At 41.0% G+C, this 26,299-nt stretch overlaps 1 protein-coding gene across 1 annotated transcript in view; it reads right to left on the bottom strand.

Moving 5' to 3' along the window:
- LOC126188000 (uncharacterized) overlaps positions 1-26,299 on the bottom strand; it is a 313,519-nt gene that overhangs the window by 72,786 nt on the left and 214,434 nt on the right. The window contains exon 3 of the mRNA XM_049929409.1: positions 23,148-23,421. Within this exon, the coding sequence (XP_049785366.1) occupies positions 23,148-23,421 (274 nt within the window). The remainder of the gene's footprint in view (positions 1-23,147; positions 23,422-26,299) is intronic.

Below are 26,299 nucleotides of genomic sequence, written 5' to 3'. Positions count from 1 at the left end.
TTCATTCCATTATCAACGGCAACATCAGAATTTCCTCTCTGGTGCTGTTAAGTTTCCTAAAGTCCAACTTACCGCCACGGGTGGTAGTTTATATTGAAGAGAGAGTCCTAAGAAAAAAATTGCTATAGCGATTCATCCTGAGTTGAATATATTAATCTGTCAGTGACCTCTGGACATCACACCCATCCATGCTCGAGGCAGGATTCGAACCTGCGACCGTAGCGGTCGTGCGGTGCCAGACTCAAGCGCCTAGAACCGCTCGGCCACACCAGCCGCCCCTTTTGGTCCAAATCGAGTAGGATCCACCTACTGGGAATTTATAAAGCAATAAAAGATTTTACTTTGTTTGGGTTAACAGATATACTGGCAAAAAGTGTACCTCATTATTATGATAATTAGAAAGCGAATGAGAATTAACCACGTACATTCCATCAGTACGATGGAGGGCGTTCTCTTAGATCTCGATCACTATCGGCAATGTTTATACAGAATATAGAAATGGGAAATAACAAGACAGTCGATATTTTTAAAAGAACATCACCTTGAACGGCTCCAGCTGCGGAATGTTCCACAATTCCTGTTAAAGGCATAGGGCTGTGGAGGGGATTTATAGATAATTTTGATAAGGAAGCCATAACCAGAAATTTACTGTTTGTATGTGAAACAAGTATGACAGTCAGATCACTTCACGATACGCGCATAGCAGAGACATTAAGCTATGACCTGTGTGCTCTACAGAAGCTGTTGTAAGTGACGACCCTTCTGTTCATTGCAAGGTTTACCTGCTGCGCATGCTTCGTGCGCACGGCTCAGAAATCCTGGTGTGTGCTGAATGTTATCTGCTGTCGCCAGAACCCGTACAAGGTGGTCTTCTTCAGAGTGTACAAGAGTCTCATGCACAAAACTTTTCATATGGTCTCACAAGAAAAAGTCAGGAGAAATTAAGTCTGGCTACGATAGAGGTCCAAACCTATCCACCTTTCACCATATTTCTAATCGAAAAGTTCACAGCCGCTACGTGCCAAATGGTTAGTACCATAATGGTGGAACTACATTTGCTTCCAATAACTCCACCGGTGCCTCTTGGATGAACGTCAAGTATCTGGTGCCCGTCACGTGGCAAGGACGAACGTATAGCACAATAAGGCGATCGTCAGATTGTAGAATTATGAAACATGTTTTATGCTCAAGAATTATGACGTTCTTGGAAAACGAACATCTCCTCTGTAAAAATCAACATGTATTCCTGCGAAACTGAGCTCGCTCTGTTCCTCCATGAGATCCATAGCGCAGTGGACCACGGCCATCAGGTTGATGCCATGTACCTTGATTTCAGTAAGGCATTTGACACCGTCCAGCATTGCTGTTAAATGAAAAAAATTGGAGCTTACGGAGTATCGGAGCAGACCTGCGATTGAATTCAAAACTTTCTTGCAGATAGAACTCGACATGTCGCTCTTAACGGAACTAAATCGACAGATGTAAAGGTAATATCCGGAATACGACAGCGAAGTGTGATAAGACCGTTTCAGTTAATAATATATAGAAATAATCTAGTTGAAAGCGTCGGATGCTCTTTAAGGCTATTGGCAGATGATGTAGTTGTCTATACCGATGTGCCAACGCCAGAAGGTAGTAAGAATTTTCAGAAGCACCTGCAGACAATTAATGAATGGTACAGGCTCTGGCAGTTGACCCTGAACGTAAATAAATGTAACATATTGCGCAACATAGGAAAAGAAATCCGCTACTGTACAGCTACACTGTTGATGACAAACAGCTGGAGACAGCGTCCGGCGTAAAATATCTAGGGGTAAATATCCAGAGCGACCTTAAGTGGAATGACCATATAAAACAGATATTGGGGAAAGCAGACACCAGACTCAGGTTCATCGGAAGAATCTTAAGGAAATGTAACTCATCAACGAAAGAAGTGGCTTACAAGGCGCTTGTTCGCCCGATTCTTGAGTATTGTTCATCTATCTGGGATCCCTGTCGGGTAGGACTGAGAGAGGAGTTAGAGAAGATTCAACGAAGAGCGGCGCGTTTCGTCACAGGATCGTTTAGCTGGCGAGAGAGCGTTACGGAGATGCTAAACAAACTCCACTGGCAGACATCACAAGAGAGGCGCTGTGCATCGTGGAGAGCTGTACTATTGAAATTTCAGGACAGTATTTTTCAGCCGGCCGGAGTGGCCGTGCGGTTCTGGGCGCTACAGTCTGGAGCCGAGCGACCGCTCCGGTCGCAGGTTCGAATCCTGCCTCGGGCATGGATGTGTGTTATGTCCTTAGGTTAGTTAGGTTTAATTAGTTCTACGTTCTAGGCGACTGATGATCTCAGAAGTTAAGTCGCATAGTGCTCAGAGCCATTTGAGCCAGCCAGTATTTTTCAGGAGGAATCAGACAACATATTACGTCCCCCCACATACATCTAACGTATTGACTACGAGGAGAAAATTCGAGATATTAGAGCCAATACAGAGGCTTACCGACAATCATTCTCTCCACGCACTATTCGTGAGTGGAACAGGTTTGGAGGAATCAGATAGTGGTACCGAAAGTACCCTCTCCACACACCCATTAGGCGGATTGCGGAGTATGATGTAGATGTAGATGTCAGATATCACCGATTTATTGATAGCGAACCGTTGATGAAATCCACGTGGCTGTATAAAATCTGGATTTCCGTCGTCCCAAATCTGGCTGTCTCGATACTTCAAAAGTCCTTGGTGAAATGAGTTTAATTCGTAGCAAAAACGCGGCGTCGAAATTTGGATCTGTCAACTCAGTGAAGTAGAACCATGTACACGAACTAACCTGTACCAAAATCTGCCACAATCAGTGCAGGCATGTTCTGTTGGTGGTAAGGATGGAGTTGCAGGTCATCCAGGACGCGACTGATGCTCGCGTGGGTCACGTACATGGCATGGACAGTGTTTCCACAACTTGTCGTTATGCATGATGGAGGACATTCTCTTCAAAGTCGCTAGTTCAGTGCGTTCGTGGAGCATCGCAGTGGACCTTCCTGGATTCCAACGTACCGGTTTCTCGCAGCCTTTGTTGTAGTCGGACGAAAATGATATGTGACGCACTGCACCGATCCGGAAAATGTTCTAGAAACATGCATCGTACAGCTCTACCATTATCTTCTGCTTCATCGTAAATTATCATCTTTTCTGTGTATTCTTCAAGCGTGTTTTTCGCCATCCGAGCTGTTTCATGCGTCCTTACTGCTCACTGACGAATGATGACGAAATGATAAATGAGCAGAACGCTGAAGCAGCTTTTGTAAGCGAAGGGCACATTACGTAAGGGCACTGACGACGGCGTCCTTTTCTCAGTTTGTGTGGGTATCGTGAAGCGGGAGATCTGGAAGTGATCCGGTCTTCAAACTTACTTTATGTTCAAACGGTACACTTTCTGACATGGATTCCACTACTCTGTATTCTAAGTCCCCTCTACAACGCATAGAAACCTGCGACAGGAATTGCAAAGCACCTTGTATATAGAATAAGACGAATAGCAACATTTCCTGACTGAACTGTAGTTCCACGAAATATCTCGCTTTAACGTTATAGTCCCAATTTTGATTAACTTGTATATAGAATAAGACGAATAGCAACATTTCCTGACTGAACTGTAGTTCCACGAAATATCTCGCTTTAACGTTATAGTCCCAATTTTGATTAACTTGCACGTGTAATCTGGAACACGTTCAAACACTGGAAAACGCGCTAGCCTCATTCATAGATAAATTCATAACAACTAATCATTAATGCTCATTGCTCCATTTGAATAAGCAAATATTTTCGTTTGTTCTTGGTGGGTACAACAGCAAAGAATTTATTAAAAGAAGGTGGCATTTGCCACTTTTGTTGTAATAATTTTATTAGTTCAGAACCATTTTCTTTCTTCTATGCTATTCTCAGTTGATTCTGTGATTCCGTACAAAACTGATTCAGAATATATTATACTATCTTCATGAAAATAAATGTAATACTGTGAATGTAAACTTACTGCATATGCATGTATTTGTAATAGATAGCTATGTTTTAACTCTCCTCGAAAAGGCACATGAATATAAAGTCAGTGTTTGAAATTACTGTTCCTTTTATTCCGTGTTTAGCTCTACTTTTTGGTCAATGTAATATCTTTATAAAAATCGAGGTGTCAAAATAACAACACGGCATTTTCGAAACAACACGAACAGAAGAAACAAATTTGAAGAAGCTGCCTTTTCAATCCATATGCCATAATTTTCAATTTAAAGTGAATGTATTTCGAATAAGTTTACATTCACATTGTAAGTGGGCTGTTTATATGTTTTTATTTTGGTAGCGCTATGTAGCGCTGTGTATTAAATCTCTGACTGGTCTGTGGCAGTCTGTAAGAGACTCTGTGGCTGGTTGGACTTGCAGTTGGAAGTGAACAGCCAGCAGTGATGGAAGTTGGGAGTGATGGAGGTTAGAGGTTAATAATTAGCAGTGTTGGAGGTTTGCAGTATTAGCACGAGCGAACGAGCTGGACGTGTCCGACTTGGAGATTGAATATTACTCATGAGTATGTAATTGGGACTGGATGTCACGGACGATTATATATTTTTTGAACTGGTTGTCACATTATGAAGGTAAAAAAAATATATTGTTTGCTTTGCAACAAAATCTTTCCTTTGATAACCATATGCCTATTAGTTGTTAGAGCCTTCAGTAGTTAGAATCTTTTATTTAGCTGGCTGTATTTGCGCTTGCTGTATTGCCGTAATTCGTGTAATGAAGGTTTTTGTGAAGTGAGTGACTTACAGAATATATAGGCTATTGTCAGGATTTCTTCTTATTCAGGGCCATTCTTTTGAGTTAATTTGAAAGCAGTCAGATCGCGTTAACGTTGAATATTGTGGGTAATTAAAGTATAGGAAAAGTTTGAGTTCTGTTAGTCAGGGCAAATTCTGTAGGTCAGTGTTGTAATGATAAAGACTAGAAAAGTGACACTTGCATTCAATCTCACTCAACAGTTTCAGAATCAATTAATGTAGAAGTTTCACCTTCTCAGTTATTTCAGTCCAAGTAAGTAAAATTTTATAAAGAAATTTCAACATCATTACGTTTCTAACCGTGCAAGTAATAAATCCTATATTGTACAGAATAGCAAAATCAATTAACAGTGGCCTAGAAGGCTGAAACCAGTTGTTAACTAATAGAATTGTTACAGCAAAAGTGGAAAATGTCACCTTCCTGTAATGCATTAATATTGCTTTGTCTTTCTCATTTAGTCAGTTTCTCATTGCCCCTAATATTCCACAGCCTAGGAAACTACACAACTGACAGAGTGGTAGGATTTTAATAATTTATAAGAAAGATAACCTTAGAAAATGACACAAGATAAAACTAGTCAACATCCCTGGGTTTGCAGCGTTTATGCATCATTTGTTGTCAGTGTCAGCTTAATTGTTCTACTTATTTTGTCAACAACGGTAAGAAATTTAAAGTACGTGAGACAGGGAATTTGAAGAAAAAAAAAGTCGAAAACTGAATACGACTAGTCCATTATTAGTTGGTTCCTGTAGTTTATTACTACGTGTATGGATGATATGTCTTTCCAGAACTCATCAGCATAGAAAGCATATACGAATATGACAAGTGGACAGCTGAGGTTAAACTATGGTGACCCACAGTAAACAATTTTAAAGTAAGGTATTTAATAGCAACATTATTTTAAAATGTGTCCTCCATTGATATCAAGGAACTGATCATTAACATCAATATGATTAAAAATCTGAAATTTATCTGTTAACGTGCAGGCATGGCAAAAGTTTGATTGATCTACAGAATATCATGCAGCGTCTCTTAGGAAAGGTAATAGTTCTGCAGCTATAAGAAACATATTAATACGGTTATCCCAACAAGGTTCTGCATTATCACCACTTCTGTTCATTGTCGTAATGGACACCGTGACAGCTGACCTGCACTGACCTTTACCATGGACCCTACTTTATGCTGACTACGTGATGCTGGCAGCAGAAAAAAGGCTTGATCCGCCGTGCCAAACTGATAAATGAAGTGACCGGTTGCCGCAACATGGTTTGCGCCTTAATTTGAAGGAAACCGAGTATATGACATCAGACAGACAAGAAATGGGAACCATCACGATCAATGGTGAAAACCTGAGTCGTGCAAGTAAGTTTAAGTACCTTCGTTCCAGGATCACTGTTGACGGCCGACTCAGCGAAGAGGTCAACACCAGAACTCGGCATCCTGGATGAAGTGGTGAACAATAACAGGAGTCACTTGCGACCGCAGGATGAAAGATGATTTAAAATCAAAAATCTATCGCACTGTCATCCAACCAGTCGCATGTATATTTGTGAGTGCTGGCCGACCACAGTTGAGACAGAACGCCACCTAGGTGTAATGGAAACGGCGGGCCTCACTAAGCTAGATCACGTTTCCAATGACAGCATTAGGAAACAGTTTGGTGTTGCACCGATCCAAAACAAGATGAGTGAGAGTCGTCTTCGATGGTTTGGTTATGTTTTACGGCCGGTGATAACTCTATTGCCAAGGCGGGTTACACACTTGAAGTCGTCGGCAGAAGACCCAAAGGACGACCTAAGCAACATTGGGCTGATAAGATTCATTGAGACCTTAAATGCGTCTACATCCACCTAGATGAAGCCTGTGATAGAGCGAATGTAGTGGACCCCGCAATCACGCACGACAAACGCTGAAGGAAAAGAAAAAGAAGAAGAAAAAGAAGATTCGAGACTAGTTAATGTCACCTAAACGATACGTCGTACGATATTGGTGGGAGAGGGCTACTTGAACACATTGTGTGTGACATATTGACATTACCAGCAAGTCGTATATTATTTGATAACACCTTTTACGAATATTGTTATTAACAACCTAATTAACTAGCTCCGGTCTTTAACTATCTACGCATCGATAAGCTCTAATTAAGTAGCCTTAGTGTGTAAATCATTTGAGAAAATTTCTATGCATTCATTCATGATTTTCCTTAACCAGCTTAACAGGGCATTCTCCTGAAGACGTCGTTCTCGCCCTTTTCTTTATGAGATAAACATCTGCAACTCTAATCGTTATCTTCGTAATATTTCTCTCGAATATTCTTCTTCTCTCTACGCCTTAATTTCCCCTCCTATTCAATGTGTACGTAAAGATGACAATTTCCTTCCGTTTACCTCCCATAATCTTTTACCTACACAAATCACAGCTTTTTGTTTTCTATTACTCACGTGGTGCTGTACAAGTTGTAACGCGTGCGTTAGGACATGTTCTGACGTGTGCACGCGTGCGCGCAAACGTGTTTATGTGTGTGTGTGTGTGTGTGTGTGTGTGTGAGAGAGAGAGAGAGAGAGAGAGAGAGAGAGAGAAGTAGGAGGGGGCTGAGGGAAGAAACGATCGCTGGTCTCATCCACAGAACCGAGCTCTCATTAGCAGCTGTCGGGCCGACCGCAATCTAAACTTCAAACGCTGTAGACACCTGCACAGGCATATCGCCATCGATTCTCGTAACATTGTCACAAACTTATCGATCAGTATCTGATCATGCCCTTTCGTCCTAGCGTTAATGCTGCACATTATCATTTCACTTTTAAGCTACGTGTTGCAATTTTTTCTCGTGAAGAAGTGTGTATCATTGAAAGCTACACTGCTGAGTTACTTCATCATCTTCTTATCCTTGTGATGCCTACAAAGCATATAGAATGAAGTAATTCGCTGGTAACCTGGGTGAACGCTGAGACTGTCCGAAGGACAACGCACAACTGTCGTTAAATGGCGTGTCCGACAAAAAATTTTTAAGGGCGCATCTCGGTAGGAAAGCTGCATCGGAATCAGTGATATGTCTGGAAGATTACTTCAGAGCTTTCCTTTACATCATTAACATTGTGGCGCATAGCATCCTCTACAGTGGTCAGCTATTCATGGTCACTTCATTGAAGTTTCCATTTAGTCCTGAGACTGTAAATGCACACAGTCCACTGAAGTGATCACCCTCTTCTGGTGTTGTGCCCAGCATGCATTTGAAGCCACATGACTGACTGAAAACGCCACAGAAGTGGCTAACAAAAACTGTCCACTGGAGTGAAACTCATGCGCCACAGGACTAATCTGCATAGAACGAAACATTTTAGCGCAGTCAGAGATGCGTTGTCATAAGTAGGTTCATGTTTCCAAAAGAAAATGGTTCCATTCAGCATCTACACTATTACTCCAACAGCCAGCTTATGGTGTGCGATGTAGGGAGCTTCAGGTAGCACTATCCGCTTCCACCTTAACTTTCCACTTGTGAAGAATCGGTAAACTTAGTCTTTCCCTATTTTTCTTTTGTGTCATCGGTCTTGTAATTGGTTTCGTGCGGCCCGCCACGGACTCCTCTCCTGTGACACTTCTCCATCTCAGAGTAGCACTTGCAACCTCAAAACGTTTTTTGGTATATTTCAATTTCTGTCTTCCTCCACAGTTTTTACCATTTACAGATCTCTTCAGCACCGCAGAAGTTATTTCCTGGTGTTTTAAAGCATGTCCCATCATCCTGTCCCTTCTTCTTACCACGTTTTTCATATCTTTCTTTCTTCGCCGATTTTTTGGAAACCTTCTCATTCCTTATCTTTTTAGTAGATCTAATTTTCAACATACCCGACGCTTCGATTCTATTCTGTTCCGGTTTTTCCCACAGTCATTGATTCACTAGTAGACAATGCTGTGCTCCAGATTCACCTTTTTAGAAATTTCTTCCTCAAAATGATGCCTATATTTGATAGCAGTATACTTCTTGTGGCCATGAGTGCCCACTTTGCTTGTGCTAATCACTCTTTTATGTCCCCCGTGCTTCGTTCTTCAAGGATTTATTTTGGTTTCAAGGTAGCAGAATCCGTTAACTTTGTCTACTGTGTGGTCCCTAATTTTGATGTTAAGTTTATCTCTAACTCAATTATTCATACTTTTACCTCTCTTCGGTTTACTCTCAATCCATATTCGGTACTCATCAGACTGTTCATTCCAATTAACAAATCTTGTAATAGTTCTTCGCCTTCACTGACGAAAGCAATATAATCAGTGAATCTTATAACCGACTTCCTTTCACTTTTAATTTTAATCACGCTCTTGATCTTTCTTTTATCTCCGCATTGCTTCTTCGATGTTCTGATGGAACAGTAAGGCAAGGCCGAAAGACTGGATTCCTGTCTTCCACTCATTCTAATCCAAGCAATTCGTTCTTCGTCTTATAAAATTTTATTGTTCCCTCTAGGTCCTTCTGCATACTGCATATTACTCATCCTTTGTTGTAGCGTGCAGCTGTTTATCTCAGAATTTCGAACATCTTGCATCATTTAACATTGTCGAACGCGTTTTCCAGATCGGCAATGAATCTCGATTTTTATTCAGTCTTTTTTCCAGTTTCAAGAGCAGCGTCAAGGCTGTCTCTCTGGTACCTTTACCTTCTCTACAGCCATACTATTCCTTATGTAACAGTTCCTCGTTTTTCTATTCTTCTGTATATTACTAATGTCAGCAATTTGCGTGAGTTGTTAAGTTGATTCTGCAATAATTTTCGCATTTACCTGTTCTTGCTATCTGCAGAATTGTGTTGATGATTTTTATCAGGAAGTCTGACTGTACGTCGCCGGCCTCGTATATTGTACACATAAACTTTAACATTCGATTCGTTGGATTTTTCCCAAAAGATTTTAGAACATCCGATGGAATGTTCTCCATCCCTTCCGTATTATTTGACCCCATGTCTTCCAAAGCTCTTTTAATTCTGATTCTCACACTCGATCCCTCAAGTCTCCCACATCAACTCACAGATGCTTTCAGTGTCCTCTTTTCACCAATCCATTCTCTCCTCTGCGTTTAACAATGTAAATACCGTTGCGCTCTTAATATAAGCACCCTTGATTTTAATTACACCGAAGGTAGATTTGGCTTTTCTTTATGCCGAATAAGTCCTTCCGACGATCATTTCTTTCTTTCGATTTCTTTACGTTTTTCCAGGAGTCTTTTAACCTCGACTTCTCTGCATTTCCTGTTTATTTCAATTCTGAGTGATTTGTTTTGCTGCGTTCATGTCTTTCTCTGAACATTTATATACTACCCTCTTTCGTCAATGGTTTCGAAGTGATGGTCACTTCTCTTCAACTAAAATTTCTTCTGTGGTATTCCCTACCGCAGTAGTCACAACTTAACCGAACTTCAAAGGCATTTCATCGTTCCTCAGTACTTCAGTTTCCCACTTCCTTCGGTGCTGATTCTGCTGTACATTTCTTTTAAACCGCAGTCTACATTTCATCATTACTAAATTGTGATCTGTGTCTGTATCTGGTCATGGTTACCTCTTAAAATCCAGCATCAGATTTCGGAATCTCTGTCTGCCCTTGATGTAATCGAATGGAAATTTCTCCATATCTCCAGACCGTTTCTAATTATATCTCACCCACTTGTGACGTTTGAAGTGTATTTGTTGTTAGTAACTGAAATTTGTTGCAGAGCTCAATTAATTTTTCTCCCCTACTACCAAGTGCGTACTATCCAGTAACCTTTTCTTCTACTGTTTCGCTTACAACCGCATTCCAATCTCTCATAACTTTTACGTTTTTCATCTCCTTATACGTACTGACCTACTCGTTCAATATTCTCATATAATTATTCTACTTCATCCTCTGCTTGCGACGTCGGCATTTATACCTCAACTATTTTCGTCGGTGTTGGTTTACTGTCGATTCTTATAGCAACAAACCCATTACTGGACTGTTCTGCATAGCTTCCTATTCATAATAAATCCTCCTGCCGTTTTACCTTTTTCAGCTGCTGTTGATATTAACGTGTACTAATCTCACCACAAATCTCTGTCTTCTTTCCACTTTACTTCACTGACCCGCACCATATCTACTTGAGTCTTAGCATTTTTCTTTCCTAGTTTTCTAGTTTCCCTGCCACGTTCGGACTCCTGACATTCCTCGCCCCGACTCGTAGAACGTAATTCTTTCTTTGATTTTCTCATGCTCACTTCACTCTTGGGAGTCCCCTGCCAGAGATCCGAATGAGGAACGTGTCTGGAATCTTTTGCCAATGGAGAGATCATCATGTCACTTTTTCAGTTGCGGGCCACATGTCATATGGATACATGTTACGCGTCATGGACGCAGTGGTTCCATAGTCTTGTGCATGAACATGCCATTAACCACTGCTGTTCTTCTGTCTTTTAGGGGCACATTCCCTAGAAAAGAGCAAGAGAGTACCTGAACCTCTGTCCACTCCTCCGCCCTCTTTGACAACGCCATTGGCAGGACGAGGGTTATTTCTTTTGCCGGAAGTCTTCTTCCGCCATTGCTGATTTTTTTTTCAAATTTTAAGCAGTTGCTAGAGTCGAATTCGGGGCCGTAACACTCAGATTACTAGTAAAAAAGTGATACCCTTTAACATTTTAATGTTCGGATAATAAGTTGCCGTCTCTTTATCTAAGAATAGATGATGAATGCGGCTAGCCGCTATCTCTGTGTAATGTCTTGACTGTATAGACGTGTATCTGTTGCCTTTAAGATCCCTTCACCTTCACACATAAATCTATCCAGTAAAGTAAGGCCCTCCCAGTTCTTGGCTGATCCGTGATAAGACAGGCCAAAAATTAGACTAATGGAGGATTATTAGTATTATCTCTATTTTCATTCACTCTCTCTCTTTCTCTCCTTTATCTATGTACAGTTTTTAATATAATATTTCATTACGTGAAATCAGCCGAATAGGATCTTTGGTGGAGTCCTTCGTCTTGGTAAGCAGCGGCTGGCTTGCTGTAAGACATCTTTACATTTATTGTTACTGTTAAACACTGCAGTCAGTCGGGCGTTCATTCACTCCAGAACAAAAAAGTCACAAACCTTATTTATGGAGGAAATTGTGTATTACATCTATCTCTATTACATGTCTAGATCTCCGGTGATTCCACGCCTTAATTATTTTCCTTTTACAGTCTCTTTCTCTTCAAACAAACCCCTAGCGGCACAAATGTTCATTGGCTCGCTTTAGCGAGAAGAGAAGCAGAATATGTATCTCTCAGAAACACGTCAGTCCCTCAACAGATACTCCAGAAGCTGTCCTAGTTACCCCTCTAACCATGGAGAATGCATATATGCATCTCCGTTATTTCAAAGAATAAACGCACTAGAAAATACTTTGGCGTCGTCGAGCTGTCGCCGCATATATTACGAGGAAATCAGATCAGATAACTTTTCCAAAGTGAGTGAATGTGGATGGTTTGATTGAAAATGATTAATTGGTGCGTGTTAGAGGGTATTTTCTGTGGGGACATTACAATGCCCCTCGCAGCGGGCGAAGTTTGTGAGCCTAATTTTGATTTACCGAACACACTTCGCGAGCTATCTATTAGTGTGGGTAACCGGGAAGTGATGAGTGTCAGTCCTCCGACTGAAAAACAATAATTATGTTTAAGACAGACGAAGAAAAGAAACATTGAAAACAGAAGAAATGAAGAGACAGGTACCGCGGCTGTATTGCTTTTACGTGCATCAAGGTGTTATGTCTGCTGTGCACAACCAAGGAAGATGATCTTTCATGAAACTGTTATCAGGGTCTACCCATTCGGGAACTTTCTTAAGCAGGGAAAGCTTGGAAAATCTCTTAAGCCTAGACCCCCAGCCTACGGTACATAGAAGATAGGAAAGCCTACAGAAGAGAAAAAATAATTTTGAAATTGATCTCTAAAGGAAAGATAGGGATCGATTTATATAACGATTTGGAGAAGACTAATTTGTGCCTCTGGCTAAAAAAATCTTACAATCAATAACTCGAGTTCTTTTTACAATCTTGTTCCCAGGACAATATCTTGCGGTTCTCAAACTGTCCCGGATCTTGCATGCCCCCGGCGTCCACATTTGTAGTCGGTATTCTACGCGGCCCACAATGGGAAGAGTAGAAGGGACAGGGATACCAGATTTCACATGCAACATTTATTCCGGAAGAAGTTACGAATTTACCGTAGTTCCTTTCGGGTTCAAAATTAGTGCTGGAATCCTTATAGCAGCTCTAGATTATGCACTAGGCCACGATCTCAGAAGCAGGATAACAGTGTTTGTTGATGATTTACTTATTGCATCGAAAACTTGGGAGGAGCATATTACCTTACTGAACCGAGTGTTGGACGTGCTCAAAACCATGGGAATAACTGCTAACCTACAGAAATCCCATTTTGCAGTAAACAGAATCACGTTCCTGGGGCATATAATTGACGCAACCAAGGAGAATCTAATTGCGATTAGTAAGTTTCCAACACCCAGGAACAGGAGGCAATTAAAAGGGTTTATGGGCCTTGCCTCATTTTTTAGAAGATTCATAACACATCAGGCGATGGAAATGGAAATGAGCGTTTGGCGTCATTGGCCGGGAGGCCCCTCGCGGGGCAGGTCCGGCCGCCTCGGCGCAGGTCTTATTACATTCGGCGCCACATTGGGCGACCTGCACGCCGGATGGGGATGAAATGATGATGAACACAACACAACACCCAGTCCCTGAGCGGAGAAAATCTCCGACCCAGCCGGGAATCGAACCCGGGCCCGGAGGACGGCAATCCGTCACGCTGACCACTCAGCTACTGGGGCGGACACATCAGGCGATGAACGCAGCAGCTCTAAATAGTCTGTTGAAGAAGGATGTGCCCTGGCTTTGGACATTAGAGTGTCAAGAAGCATTCGAACAGATAAAGAAGCAATTAGTAAATGCACCGCTTTTGTACCATACGGACATGCAAGAAGAATTTTACTTGTCAACAGATTCTTCGAATGTGGGTATTGGAGCGTGCCTTTTCCAAGTACGCAAGATAAATGGACAACTCACCTTCTGTCCTATTGCGTTTGCTAGTCGTGTTTTGTCTAACTGTGAACGAACTTAGACGACGACAAAATTAGAGGCTCTTGCGGTCATCTGGGGATTTAAAAAATTTCATTATTATCTATATGGGTCAAAGACTATCGTATATTGCGATCATCAATCATTAACGTTTTTACAAACGTGTAAACTGTTGCACCCCAGACTGGCTAGATGGACTCTCGCTCTGCAACAATACCAATTTAAGATCGTGCATGTCTCAGGACAGCAAAACATTATTGCTGACGCTCTATCAAGGTCACCACAGGGTTTGACCAAAGAGATTGAAGTAAATAATAACTCAGAATTCCCTGTATTACTGCTGCAGGAAAATCCATATAAGATGTACTACGTCAATTTGTGTGCGCATATGGCACAGTTACAGAAAAGAGATGCTCAGTGGGGAAGTGTCATTCAAAGGTTACAACAGCAACCTTCGGATCAGATGGCAAATTATTACAAGCTGGTAAATGGCGTATTATTTTTCCGCTGTGGAAGGCCAAACAAAGTCCGTTGGAGTGTTTGTATACCTGAGGCGCAAATAGAGAAACTCGTATGGTTCACCCATTTAACCTGGGGACATTTCGGTGCGACAAAATGTGTAGCCAAGATAAGTGTGTACTGTTATTTTCCAAACATAAAGCGCAGAGTGCATGAGGTCTTGAAGAAATGCATAATCTGTCAAAAATCAAAGGCGGATTCAAAAGGGAGCAAGCACCCATTATGCTCTATATTAGTCCGAGAACCAAAAGAATTAATTTCGTGCGATAGCCATTTTAACATTTTAATGTTCGGATAATAAGTTGCCGTCTCTTTATCTAAGAATAGATGATGAATGCAGCTAGCCGCTATCTCTGTGTAATGTCTTGACTGTATAAACGTGTATCTGTTGCCCTTAAGATCTCTTCACCTTCACACACAAATCTATCCAGTAAAGTAATGCCCTCCCAGTTCTTGGCTGATCCGTGATAAGACAGGCCAAAAATTAGACTAATGGAGGATTATTAGTATTATCTCTATTTTCATTCGCTCTCTCTCTTTCTCTCCTTTATGTATGTACAGTTTTTAATATAATATTTCATTACGTGAAATCAGCCAAATAGGAACTTTGGTGGAGTCCTTCGTCTTGGTAATCAGCGGCTGGCTTGCTGTAAGAGATCTTTACATTTATTATTACTGTTAAACACTGCAGTCAGTCGGGAGAATCAATCGTTTGGACAATTTGTTCCTTTTACGAAGGATTGCGAATTCCAGATGTGTACGAAGCCTTTTTGGACAGACTCAGTTATTGCCGGCTCTCTTCGACACAACTGAAACTTCCCCACTAATTACAGGGCCAACGTGATCATCAAATGATTCAGAAAAAACTCATTCGTTCATTCATTCCAGAACAAAAAAGTCACAAACCTTATTTATGGAGGAAATTGTGTATTAAATCCATCTCCATCACATGTCCAGATCTCCGGTGATTCCACGCCTTAATTATTTTCCTTTTACAGTCTCTTTCTCTTCAAACAAACCCCTAGCGGCACAAATGTTAATTGGCTCGCTTTAGCGAGAAGAGAAGCAGAATATGTATCTCTCGGAAACACGCAGTCCCTCAACAGATACTCCAGAAGCTGTCCTAGTTACCCCTCTAACAACCATGGAGAATGCATATATGCATCTCTGTTATTTCAAAGAATAAACGCACTAGAAAATACTTTGGCGTCGTCGAGCTGTCGCCGCATATATTACGAGAAAATCAGATCTGATAACTTTTCCAAAGTGAATGAATGTGAATGGTTTGATTGAAAACGATTAATTGGTACGTGGTAGAGGGTATTTTCTGTGGGGACATTACAACCCGTAGACCACCTTTTCAGATTCATTTCGTATGCTTTTCCTGTTGTGGCATTTCGCCGGATGTCAGCATGACGAAGATTTATCCTGTCGAAATCTTCTTATCATACATTCTCGGCTGTGCGACAGTAAATGTTTGTGTGGCGCAATACGACTTTCCTGAATGTCTGCAAAACCTGGATAACGCTCTGGTGCTTACTGAACGCTTGAAGGGCAACAGGCTGATTTCCTGAAAGTTACACTGACCAGCCAGATCAATATGAGCATCTATCAGTCCACGCGATAGCAGCGTCATCTGGCGAGGAATGACTACTAGTTAGTCACACGCACTGTGATGCCCGTTTGTGGAATGTAGGCGAATTGTGGGGGAACTAATATGAGAACGTATTGCTGGGCAGAGTATGAGTGTGTCTGAACACAGAGTTAACCCAACACTCTTAGCGATGGCCCTTCGCAGCCGACGACCAATGCGAGTTCCTATGTGAACACAACAAGATCGGCACCTACGACTGAAATGGGCACGTGACCATCGACACGGGGCGTTCACGCAGAGGCACAGCGTGGCATGCACTGATGAATCCTGATACCTTCTTCATCATGCCATTGAGAGGGCGCGAATCCATCGTCTTCCAGAGGAACAGTTCCTTGACAACTATACTGGGGGACGGAGACAAGCTGGCGGCGGCTCCATTACGCTCTGGGGGACATTCACACGGGTATCCATGGGTCCAGTGGAGCTTGTACCAAGCACCATAACAGCCTCTGGTTGTAGACCACGTACACCCCTTAATGAGGATTGTGTTTCCCAATGGCAGTGGCATTTTTCAACAAGATAATACACCGTGTCCCAAGACCAGGAGAGTCATGGGGCGGTTCGAGGATCACGGTGACGAGTTCCAATTGATGTGCCGGCTATCCAACTCGCCAGATCTGAACCCGATCGCACACATCTGGGATGTGACTGAAAGTGGCTTCAGAAGTCATCGCCCCCTTCCACGGAATTTACGGGAATTAGGTGAGTTCTGTGTGCAGATGTGGCGCCAAGTTTCTCGAGTGACCTACAAAGGTCTCACTGATCCATGCACGACGCGTTATCCGGCTCTTAGGTAGTTGGTTGTAATGTTCTGGATAATTGTATATTTTCCTACGATTATCCAACGAATCTCAACCTGAGATCTATTTATACTGCAATTAATGTAATCATTGCCGTTCCGAAAAGTTATCGCTATGTATTTTACTTTGCTAATCGAAGAGTTCTAGATCTCTTCTCTCATTTATAAGTAGTACGTTGCATTTATTTGACTTCTTGGTCAACTTCAGTCTCTGCATCAATCATCAGTCCTCTGTAGTTATTATTATACTTTACAGAATCTCACGATTTCGCCAACTTCCTCTGGACTGACTTTCAGTGAAGTAATGAGTCTTTCCAAGTGTTTAGAACAGGAAAATAAAAGATTATGCTTATCCATTACGAATATCTTAGAACCGTGACTGTATATTGAATGTAAATAAGTTATACAGAACTACAACTAGTCACTTTTTTGAATAATTATGTTTTATTCCATGAACCGGTTTTCGAACCTTTTCAGGTTCATCTTCAGATGGTTTCAGGAAGTTACATCATTACAGGTAGCATAATGCTGGGTGATGGTTCTATGGCAGAAAGATGGGTCACACTTTAATGTGTCGCCATGACTATAGCTTAAGTGTCGATATGGATGTAAATTTAGTTTCTACTTACTGCGACAGTATAAGCGGCTTTTTTCGGTTAGTGTCCATCTGTCTGCCTCCATTTTGATGTCCAGTAACTATATCAGTACACACACTTCCACACGAACTATATTAATTTACACTTTGACAGAGAGACTTTTCCAGCATCCAGCATGAGCTTTACAACTGTTGCTTGTAACAAAGATCTTGACAGAAAGATATGGCATAGGCCTACTTTGTACAGAGATGTAATTTATTGTTCTTTACATGTATTAACGTCTATATAAGGGCAAGTATTTTAATCAAAATGGTGATAACATGAGAGCACAAGATAAAATAAATAAATAAATTACTACAAGAAAAAACTTCAGGTGACCTGATATCTTATTTCTAATTGTATATTACAGGCAGATTATAGCAATTTTTTATCATGTTTAGCATTAACATGAATACCCAGGAATCAATAATACAGTTATTGTACCTGCAGTAGTATGCAGCTGTCTGTATGACTAGGACCTTTATATTTAAATTAATAACAAATATTCAGATGGGCTGGTGACTTATTTCTGTTGTTATGTTAACATGATCTGGGGTATTATCAAGAGTAGGTTCTATTTATTTTAGCTAAAGGTATATGTATAAAAGCTATAGTGATTGTAATGGAATAAAGCTGTTTGTATGGCTGTATACTTTATGTTTGAAAAATCACGAACAAAAGTTCTTTAACTGTTGACCTATTTTTATTCTTACATTAGAGTGATCTGGAATATTGTAACATAAATAAGAAACTTTCAACTCAAAATGCCCTCGTTGTCCGAGCACACACAGGTAACACAGATGTTCTACATCTACATCTACCGCAAGCCACCCAGCGGTGTGTGCCAGAGGGCACTTTACGTGCCACTGTCATTACCTCCCTTTCCTGTTCCAGTCGCGTATGGTTCGCGGGAAGAACGACTGCCGGAAAGCCTCCGTGCGTGCTCGAATCTCTGTAATTTTACATTCGTGATCTCCTCGGGAGGTATAAGTAGGGGGAAGCAATATGTTCGATACCTCATCATGTCGTGTATGGATCAGACTATATTAGCAAAACTTGTGAATTCTTCAGAAGGAATAACATAAAGGAAATAGCATATGACCCTTCTCCCAAATTCCATGATAAAATTAAAAAGTTACTTAAAAACTGCGACTTCTTGTTCACACCATTAGAAGCAAAGCACTGTATAGTGATGAATCCGTCAGCACCAAAACTGAGATCACAGCCTAAGATCCACAAATCCAAATGTCCGATACGTTCCAGTGTGAACTCCATCAATAGCCCAAGCTATAAAATCACCAAAAACTTCATGATATTATCCATAAGGCATATGTATTTGAAAATAACTTCTCCATTAAAAACAGCTATGAGCTCATCAATAGTATAAAAGATATCCCAATCCCAGTCACAGATAAGTTTGCACCTCTTGTCAAGGAAACAATTAGTTTAATAAGAAATAACTTATTCAAACATGGGGCAATGGGTAGAGCTGAAATCTATGAACTCATAGAGATCCTAGAGCTTATATTGTCACACAACTACTTTCTGCTCAACAACAAATTTTACATTCAGGAAGATGGACTGGCAATGGGTAGTAGTCTTGCAGGCTTTCCAGCAGACATATATTTATCAATAACCTTGAAAACAACTTTTTAGGTCCCAATCCCAACTAAAAGATAAGCTGCTTTATTACAAACGCTATGTTGATGACACAGTCATTATGTTCAATGGAACAACAGAAGAAATAGATAATCTAGCCAAAGAACTTAATAAAATACCCAATAAAATCCGATTCACAGTAGAACACGAAACATTAGAAGGCATTAACTATCTTGATCTAACAATCTCAAATAAAAATCACAAGCATAAATTTCAAAATATCAGAAAGCCAACAACCACGAATGTTACCATACACAAATCCTCTTGCCATCCAGAACAACATGAAAAAGCATTCTTCAGAACAATGGTTAATTGCATGCTTAAAATCCCAATGGACACAAGTGAAAGACAAAAAGAAACAGAAAATGTTAAATCAATTGCCTCCACCAATGGGTACAACCCTGCAATAATAAATAAACTAATCCACACAGCAAAACTAAATCAGCCAACTGCTGAGCAACCACCCACAAACAAGAAGAGCACATTTATTAGCCTGCCTTTCCTAGGGAAGATTTCTCACCAAATTGCCAACCTCTTCAAGACATAAAACATAAAAATAAGTTTCTTCACCAGCAACAAAATACAAAATAAAATCATACACAGCACCAAAAGCACTATACAACAATATCAAAAGTCAGGTGTGTACAAGCTCATTTGCAACTCATGTCCAAGCGTCTACATTAGACAAACTGGTAGAAGCTTCACAACAAGATTTAAAGAAGACATAGATGCACTTCATCTTAACAACCTGAACAAGTCTAGCTTCGCCTCACATCTTGCCCAACACAATCAGTCTGAAAACAACATATAACAGAATCTCCAAATACTACATTTTGCCAACAAAGGCACAATACTTGATCTTCTTGAAGCAATTGAAATATTTATCTACAAAAATACAGCACCTGACTACCTACTCAATGATCAAACTGAACTGAGAAACAAATTTTTCCTTCAGAACTTTCAAGATCTACAAGTTAGCTGGAACAAACAGAAGCTGCCTTTACCGATATTCCAGATCACTCTAATGTAAGAATAAAAATAGGTCAACAGTTAAAGAACTTTTGTTCATGATTTTTCAAACATAAAGTGTACAGCCATACAAACAGCTTTATTCCATTACAATCACTATAGCTTTTATACATATACCTTTAGCTAAAATAAATAGAACCTACTCTTGATAATACCCCAGATCATGTTAACATAACAACAGAAATAAGTCAACAGCCCATCTGAATATTTGTTATTAATTTAAATATAAAGGTCCTAGTCATACAGACAGCTGCATACTACTGCAGGTACAATAACTGTATTATTGATTCCTGGGTATTCATGTTAATGCTAACCATGATAAAAAATTGCTGTAATCTGCCTGTAATATACAATTAGAAATAAGATATCAGGTCACCTGAAGTTTTTTCTTGTAGTAATTTATTTATTTATTTTATCTTGTGCTCTCATGTTATCACCATTTTGATTAAAATACTTGCCCTTATATAGACGTTAATACATGTAAAGAACAATAAATTACATCTCTGTACAAAGTAGGCCTATGCCATATCTTTCTGTCAAGATCTTTGTTACAAGCAACAGTTGTAAAGCTCATGCTGGATGCTTGAAAAGTCTCTCTGTCAAAGTGTAAATTAATATAGTTCGTGTGGAAGTGTGTGTACTGATATAGTTACTGGACATCAAAATGGAGGCAGACAGATGGACACTAACCGAAAAAAGCCGCTGATACTGTCGCAGTAAGTAGAAACTAAATTTACATCCATATCAACAGATAAGCTATAGTCATGGTGACACATTAAAGTGTGACCCATCTTTCTGCCATAGAGCCATCACCCAGCATTATGCTACCAATAATGATGTAACTTCCTGAAACCATCTGAAGATGAACCTGAAAAGGTTCGAAAACCGATTCATGGAATAAAACATAATTGTTCAAAAAAGTGACTGGTTGCAGTTCTGTATAACTTAGTAACAAGGAAAATAAAATCAAAACATTTCTCTGATCATTATATTCCATTGATTTAAGCCCGATTAACCACCTGTGGAACCCTCAACCACCAAGTTCCCTCGATACGAACACATATACCGCTTTACATCTGATGGGAACCGTACAAACAATCTGATACTTGCGAAGAGATTTTAGCCCAATTCTTAATTAACCTCGACGCTGTCTGTTAGAGTGCCAAGTGATACAAATCAATACAGTTGGTATTAACGAGACTCTCCCTTTATAGTCAATATTTAAGGCATGCATTACGACATGAAACATAATTCATTTCGAAAGGATAATAATAAATTACTAGACAATGATCTATGATTACGAAACTGATATTGGACTTGTATGTCCAAAAGGAAACAAATAACAATAAATACACCAAAACATTATTATTTAAAAAATCTCACATCGATGGTATATTCCCTGTGTATCACATTTTGTTCCTTGTTAAGATGTCTGAGGTACATGTTTCTGTTTATATTTCTAATATGTAAAAGGGTCAGTCAGTCAAATGAACCATGGCATGGTTCCACTCAAAGGTAAACCCCACATAGGTTAACACATTTATCTTACTGAGAAAAGAGATGATAAATCTCGGTTTTGCATAACGCGTTCGGCCGCTAACTGATCCCAAACCGTACCAACGTCTGCACTTCCCCGTCCGATTGAAGTCAACGTCCGCTCGTGTGTTTCTTGAGGTTGCTTAAGATGTGAAAATCACACCGTGAAAGGTCCAGGCTGTACGGAGCATGTTGCAGTATTTCCCAATCAAATCGCTAAAGCGTAGCCTTTGTCCGATTGACAGTGTGGGGGCGGGCGTTATTGTGCAACAGGGTGATTCCGCCCTACAGCATTCCTGGGCTTTTTGTATTTATGGCAACTCGCAATTTCTGCAAAGTCTCTTCACAGCGCTGCGCATTGATTGTGGTTCCAGGCTCGAGGAACTCGACGAGCAGCGTGCTCCTGAGGTTGAAAGAGAAGGTTATTGTGACCTTGTGTGCCGCAAATTGTGTGCATAGCTTGGAATTTCTTTGGCGGGGGGAGATATTGGATGCTTGCGTTGTTGGCTTTGCCGTTTTCCCTCGGGATTTAGGAATTCTCTCGGATGGAATCATTCCGTTGCACGATAGCTCCCGCCCATACCGCCAATCGGACGAATGCTCCGCTTCAGCGATGATGTCGGGAAACACAGCAGCCTCCTACATACGGCCCGGATCTTTCACCGTGTGATTTTCAATTTTTTGGTGGCATGAATAAAGACATGCGTGGACGTCGGTTTCAGTCGGGCGAGGAAGTGCCAGCGTGGGTGAGGCTGTGGATCCGCCAGCAGGCGATTGCTATCTATGAAACAGGATTTGACCGTCCCGTCTCCCAGTAGGATAAATGCCTTAATGAATGTGGTGATTACTTTTGAATAGAACCATTCCATGAGCGCGTCGTGGTGGGTGTTAGGTTTTCATTTGACTGCCCCTCATAGTCAACTCCGAAACTGTGATTTTAGGCTTTTCCAGCACTGGAAGATTTTGATTATTTCTCGGATAATCAGTCGTAAAGAGGGTGACGTCAGCTGGCCCAAGAATTATTTAAAATACTCTAAATTCGATTAACTTGTAATTATTAACCAATATGGATCATATTGTGTTTGTGTGGGGGAAGGGGGTGAGTCTTAAATAGCCAGTCACCCATTGCTGTTGGTCTCTTTCTGTTCTTTTTATTGTGGGATAGGGGGAAGGGATGTCCTGTTATTAAATGCATGTTACCTCTACTGGGATGGACACTGTGGTATCTGTTGGTCTTCCTCTTGTTCTGTGTAAGTATTCGAGGTGTGGGCCATGTTAAGTCACGAAATGAACCATCCCTGTATTGGGAATGATGTAGAAATTGTGTTGTACTGGCAGTAAGGGCCATGTCCTGTCACGAAATGAACCATGCTAATGGTGACTGTGCGATCTGTTCCTAAGATTTGTGCTGTTAGCTGGCGGCCCGCGGGTACTCACTTGACCTCCTGCTCGGACTGGGCGAGCAGCCAGTGGACCTTGTCGCGGCGCCGCGTGCCGAACGCCATGAGCTGCACCACGTGGCAGCCGGAGGGCAGGTCGGGCCGGCCGGGGATGCGCGCCGTCCACTGGCTGACGGCCATCATCTCCGGCGCGTCCTTCACCCTGACGCTGCCCTCGGGTTGCCCGCGGCCCTTCTCCTTGAACCACGCCAGCGTCGAGTCGTCGTACAGCACCACCCACTCCTCTCGCCATGCTTTGCCGAATAGCCTCTCTGTAGAGACAGAAATAGCGTCTTCTGCAGGCCGAGTCTTAACTTCCACACAAGGATACACATGTTATGCTACACATGGATGGAAAAGTTTTTACACATTTTACACGACTAGCAGTCATAGCATAATTCTGTTGTGTTTGACGAATTCTTTGGGACAAGTGGCTTACATCTGGAGACTCAGTTTGTATTAAATGCTTCGTTATTTTCTGTAGCAATATACACACTGAGACAAAAGATAAAAAGGAAGCCGACGCACGACGAAGGAGTTATCCGAACGGGGCGAGAATCGGTAGATGTGATGCACGCAAAAAAATGATTACAATCTCAGAAAAAAATGGATGATTTAGTCAGGAGGAAGAACTTCACAAATTCAGCACGTCAATAACGCACTGGTAGACCTCTTGCCCTTATGCAAGCAGTTATTCGGCTTGGAATTGATCGAGAGAGATGTTGGATGTCCTTTTGAGGGATATCGTGCCAAATTCTGTCCAACGGGTGCGTTAGATCCTCAATATCCCGAGGTGGTTTGAGGGCGCTGCCCATAATACTCCAAATTCTCATGGAGTGAGGGCGAAATTTAAGCCCATGGAGGGCCACAAAACGAGCCGTAGCATATCTTCGTTTTACAGTAATGCTGCCTGCTACGAAAAGAAATGACAGCCCAACTATCATTCCAGGTTGTCGGGTCGTATGGCGGGCGACAGTCAGCTGTGGTATACCAACCACAGCTGTAAGGTGCGACTCCAGACATGTCTTTGCTGAACATCTACATCTACGTGATTACTCTGCTATTCACAATAAAGTGCCTGTCAGAGGGTTCAGTTAACCACCTTCAAGCTGTCTCTCTAACATTCCACTCTCTAACGGCGCGCGGGAAAATCGAGCACTTAAATTTTTCTGTGAGAGCCCTGATTTCTCTTATTTTATCGTGATGATCATTTCACCCTATGTAGGTGGGTACCAACAGAATGTTTTCACAATCGGAGGAGAAAACTGGAGATTGAAATTTCATGAGAAGATCCCGCCGCAACGAAAAACGCGTTTGTTTTTATGATTGACACTACAATTCACGTTTCATGTCTGTCATACGATCTCCCCTATTTCACGATAATACAAAACGAGATGCCCTTCTTTGTACTTGTTCGATGTCATCCGTCAGTCCCACCTGATGCGGATCCCACACCGCACAGCAATATTCCAGAATAGGGCGGACAAGCGTGGTGTAAGCAGTCTCTTTAGTAGACCTGTTGCACCTTCTAAGTGTTCTGCCAATGAATCGCAGTCTTTGGTTTGCTCTACCCACAATATTATCTCTGTGATCGTTCCAATTTAGGTTATTTGTAATTGTAATCGCTAAGTATTTAGTTGAATTTACAGTCTTCAGATTTGTGTGACTTATGGCGTAATCGAAATTTAGCTGATTTCTTTAGTACTCATGTGAATAACTTCACACTCTTCTTTATTCAGGGTCAATTGCCACCTTTCGCACCATACAGATATCTTTCGGACATCGGAGCTCATTTGTAAGTGTCACACTATCTCATTTGTAAGTGGAACTCCTCAAGGAAGACAATTCTACTCCAGTCAAGAGATTCCAGGCAGAGGACTTGTTTGGAGACGCCCTGAACAGCCGTCATACGGCCCGACAGCCAGGATGATGGTCTGGGGTACCATTTCTTTTCATAGCACTATCTCCTTGTAATGGTCGCCTGGTCGTAGATATTGCTAATTGCTATAATCGCACTATTTCACTCCCATTTACGGAGCTTGTTAGCACTTGATGTTAGGTTGGCGCCATTAAAATGCATTGTGTTGTGGTAATCGCTGCTACTTGCTGGATCGCTGCTGTCTCTCGATGCTGATGCTGGCTCTACATCTGGTTGTCTAGGGTTAAAAACATGAGGTCCCGTGTTTTTTATGTGCTTTTGATGATAAAGAACGAGCGAAACCAACAAATATGTAAACTTCAAATATTTATTACTCTGGTGGCCATCTTAATTCCACTGTCCACCAAAGACCATGACACAACACAAAGTAGTATTTCCTTTGCATGTTCTTTGCATTGTTTATCCACCTCAAACAATAACACACAAACACACTTTACCAAAGTGACATTCCGACTGCGCCCCGACCCTTCTTGCTGCTTGTATTTATAACATTGTCAAAGAACTACTAAAAAGAGATATAGTTTATAAGTCACATGTACATCTGTTATCATAAATTGTGCAGAAAAGTTATTAATTTGCATCGAGTGACATAATTTAACATGTTATTAAAATGACAGACAGATTTGTTGACTTGACAGAATAATTCTTTGTTACAAAAAGGCCGTTTTTTAGAAGTTTGTCAATTGACTTCTCTAATTTGCATAAATAAGTAAATAACATGAATTATTAAGAATTACATTGGTTTTCGTCTAAAATAGGATTGATTACGTGAATACTGAGTGAAAACGCTCCTAGTGAACAAATAGGTTTCACTGGGTGATTTTTAGTTAAGGAGATCCAAAATACCTAAGTTGGCCACTATTTTTCGTACTTCATATTAATTATTTAAGATGAACTTAGTGTTTTTACATGATGACATTTACTGTATCAGTGATCAAGTGATATAAACTTTTGTGTGGGTCAGTTATTCAGTATAATTTAATGGGTTGACTGTTTATGCAGACATGTTATGCAATCATTGTTAACATACACAAAAACTTTTCTATAATCATAAATACTCGTTAAACTGGTTGAATTTGGAGGGTATCGCATACTTCGGTACAGTAAAGCCTTTAATATGTTTCGTTACACCCTTCATCTGTGGCACCCTTACTGCGCAGGTGTACGTCGAAAATATTCTACGTCTGGTTTTGTTGCCCTCAATGCAAGCT

The sequence above is a fragment of the Schistocerca cancellata genome, chromosome 5 (assembly GCF_023864275.1).
Source record: "Schistocerca cancellata isolate TAMUIC-IGC-003103 chromosome 5, iqSchCanc2.1, whole genome shotgun sequence".
Classification (NCBI taxonomy): domain Eukaryota; kingdom Metazoa; phylum Arthropoda; class Insecta; order Orthoptera; family Acrididae; genus Schistocerca; species Schistocerca cancellata.
The sequence above is the reverse complement of the archived record's forward strand: the minus strand, read 5'-3'. Positions and strand labels throughout refer to the sequence as shown.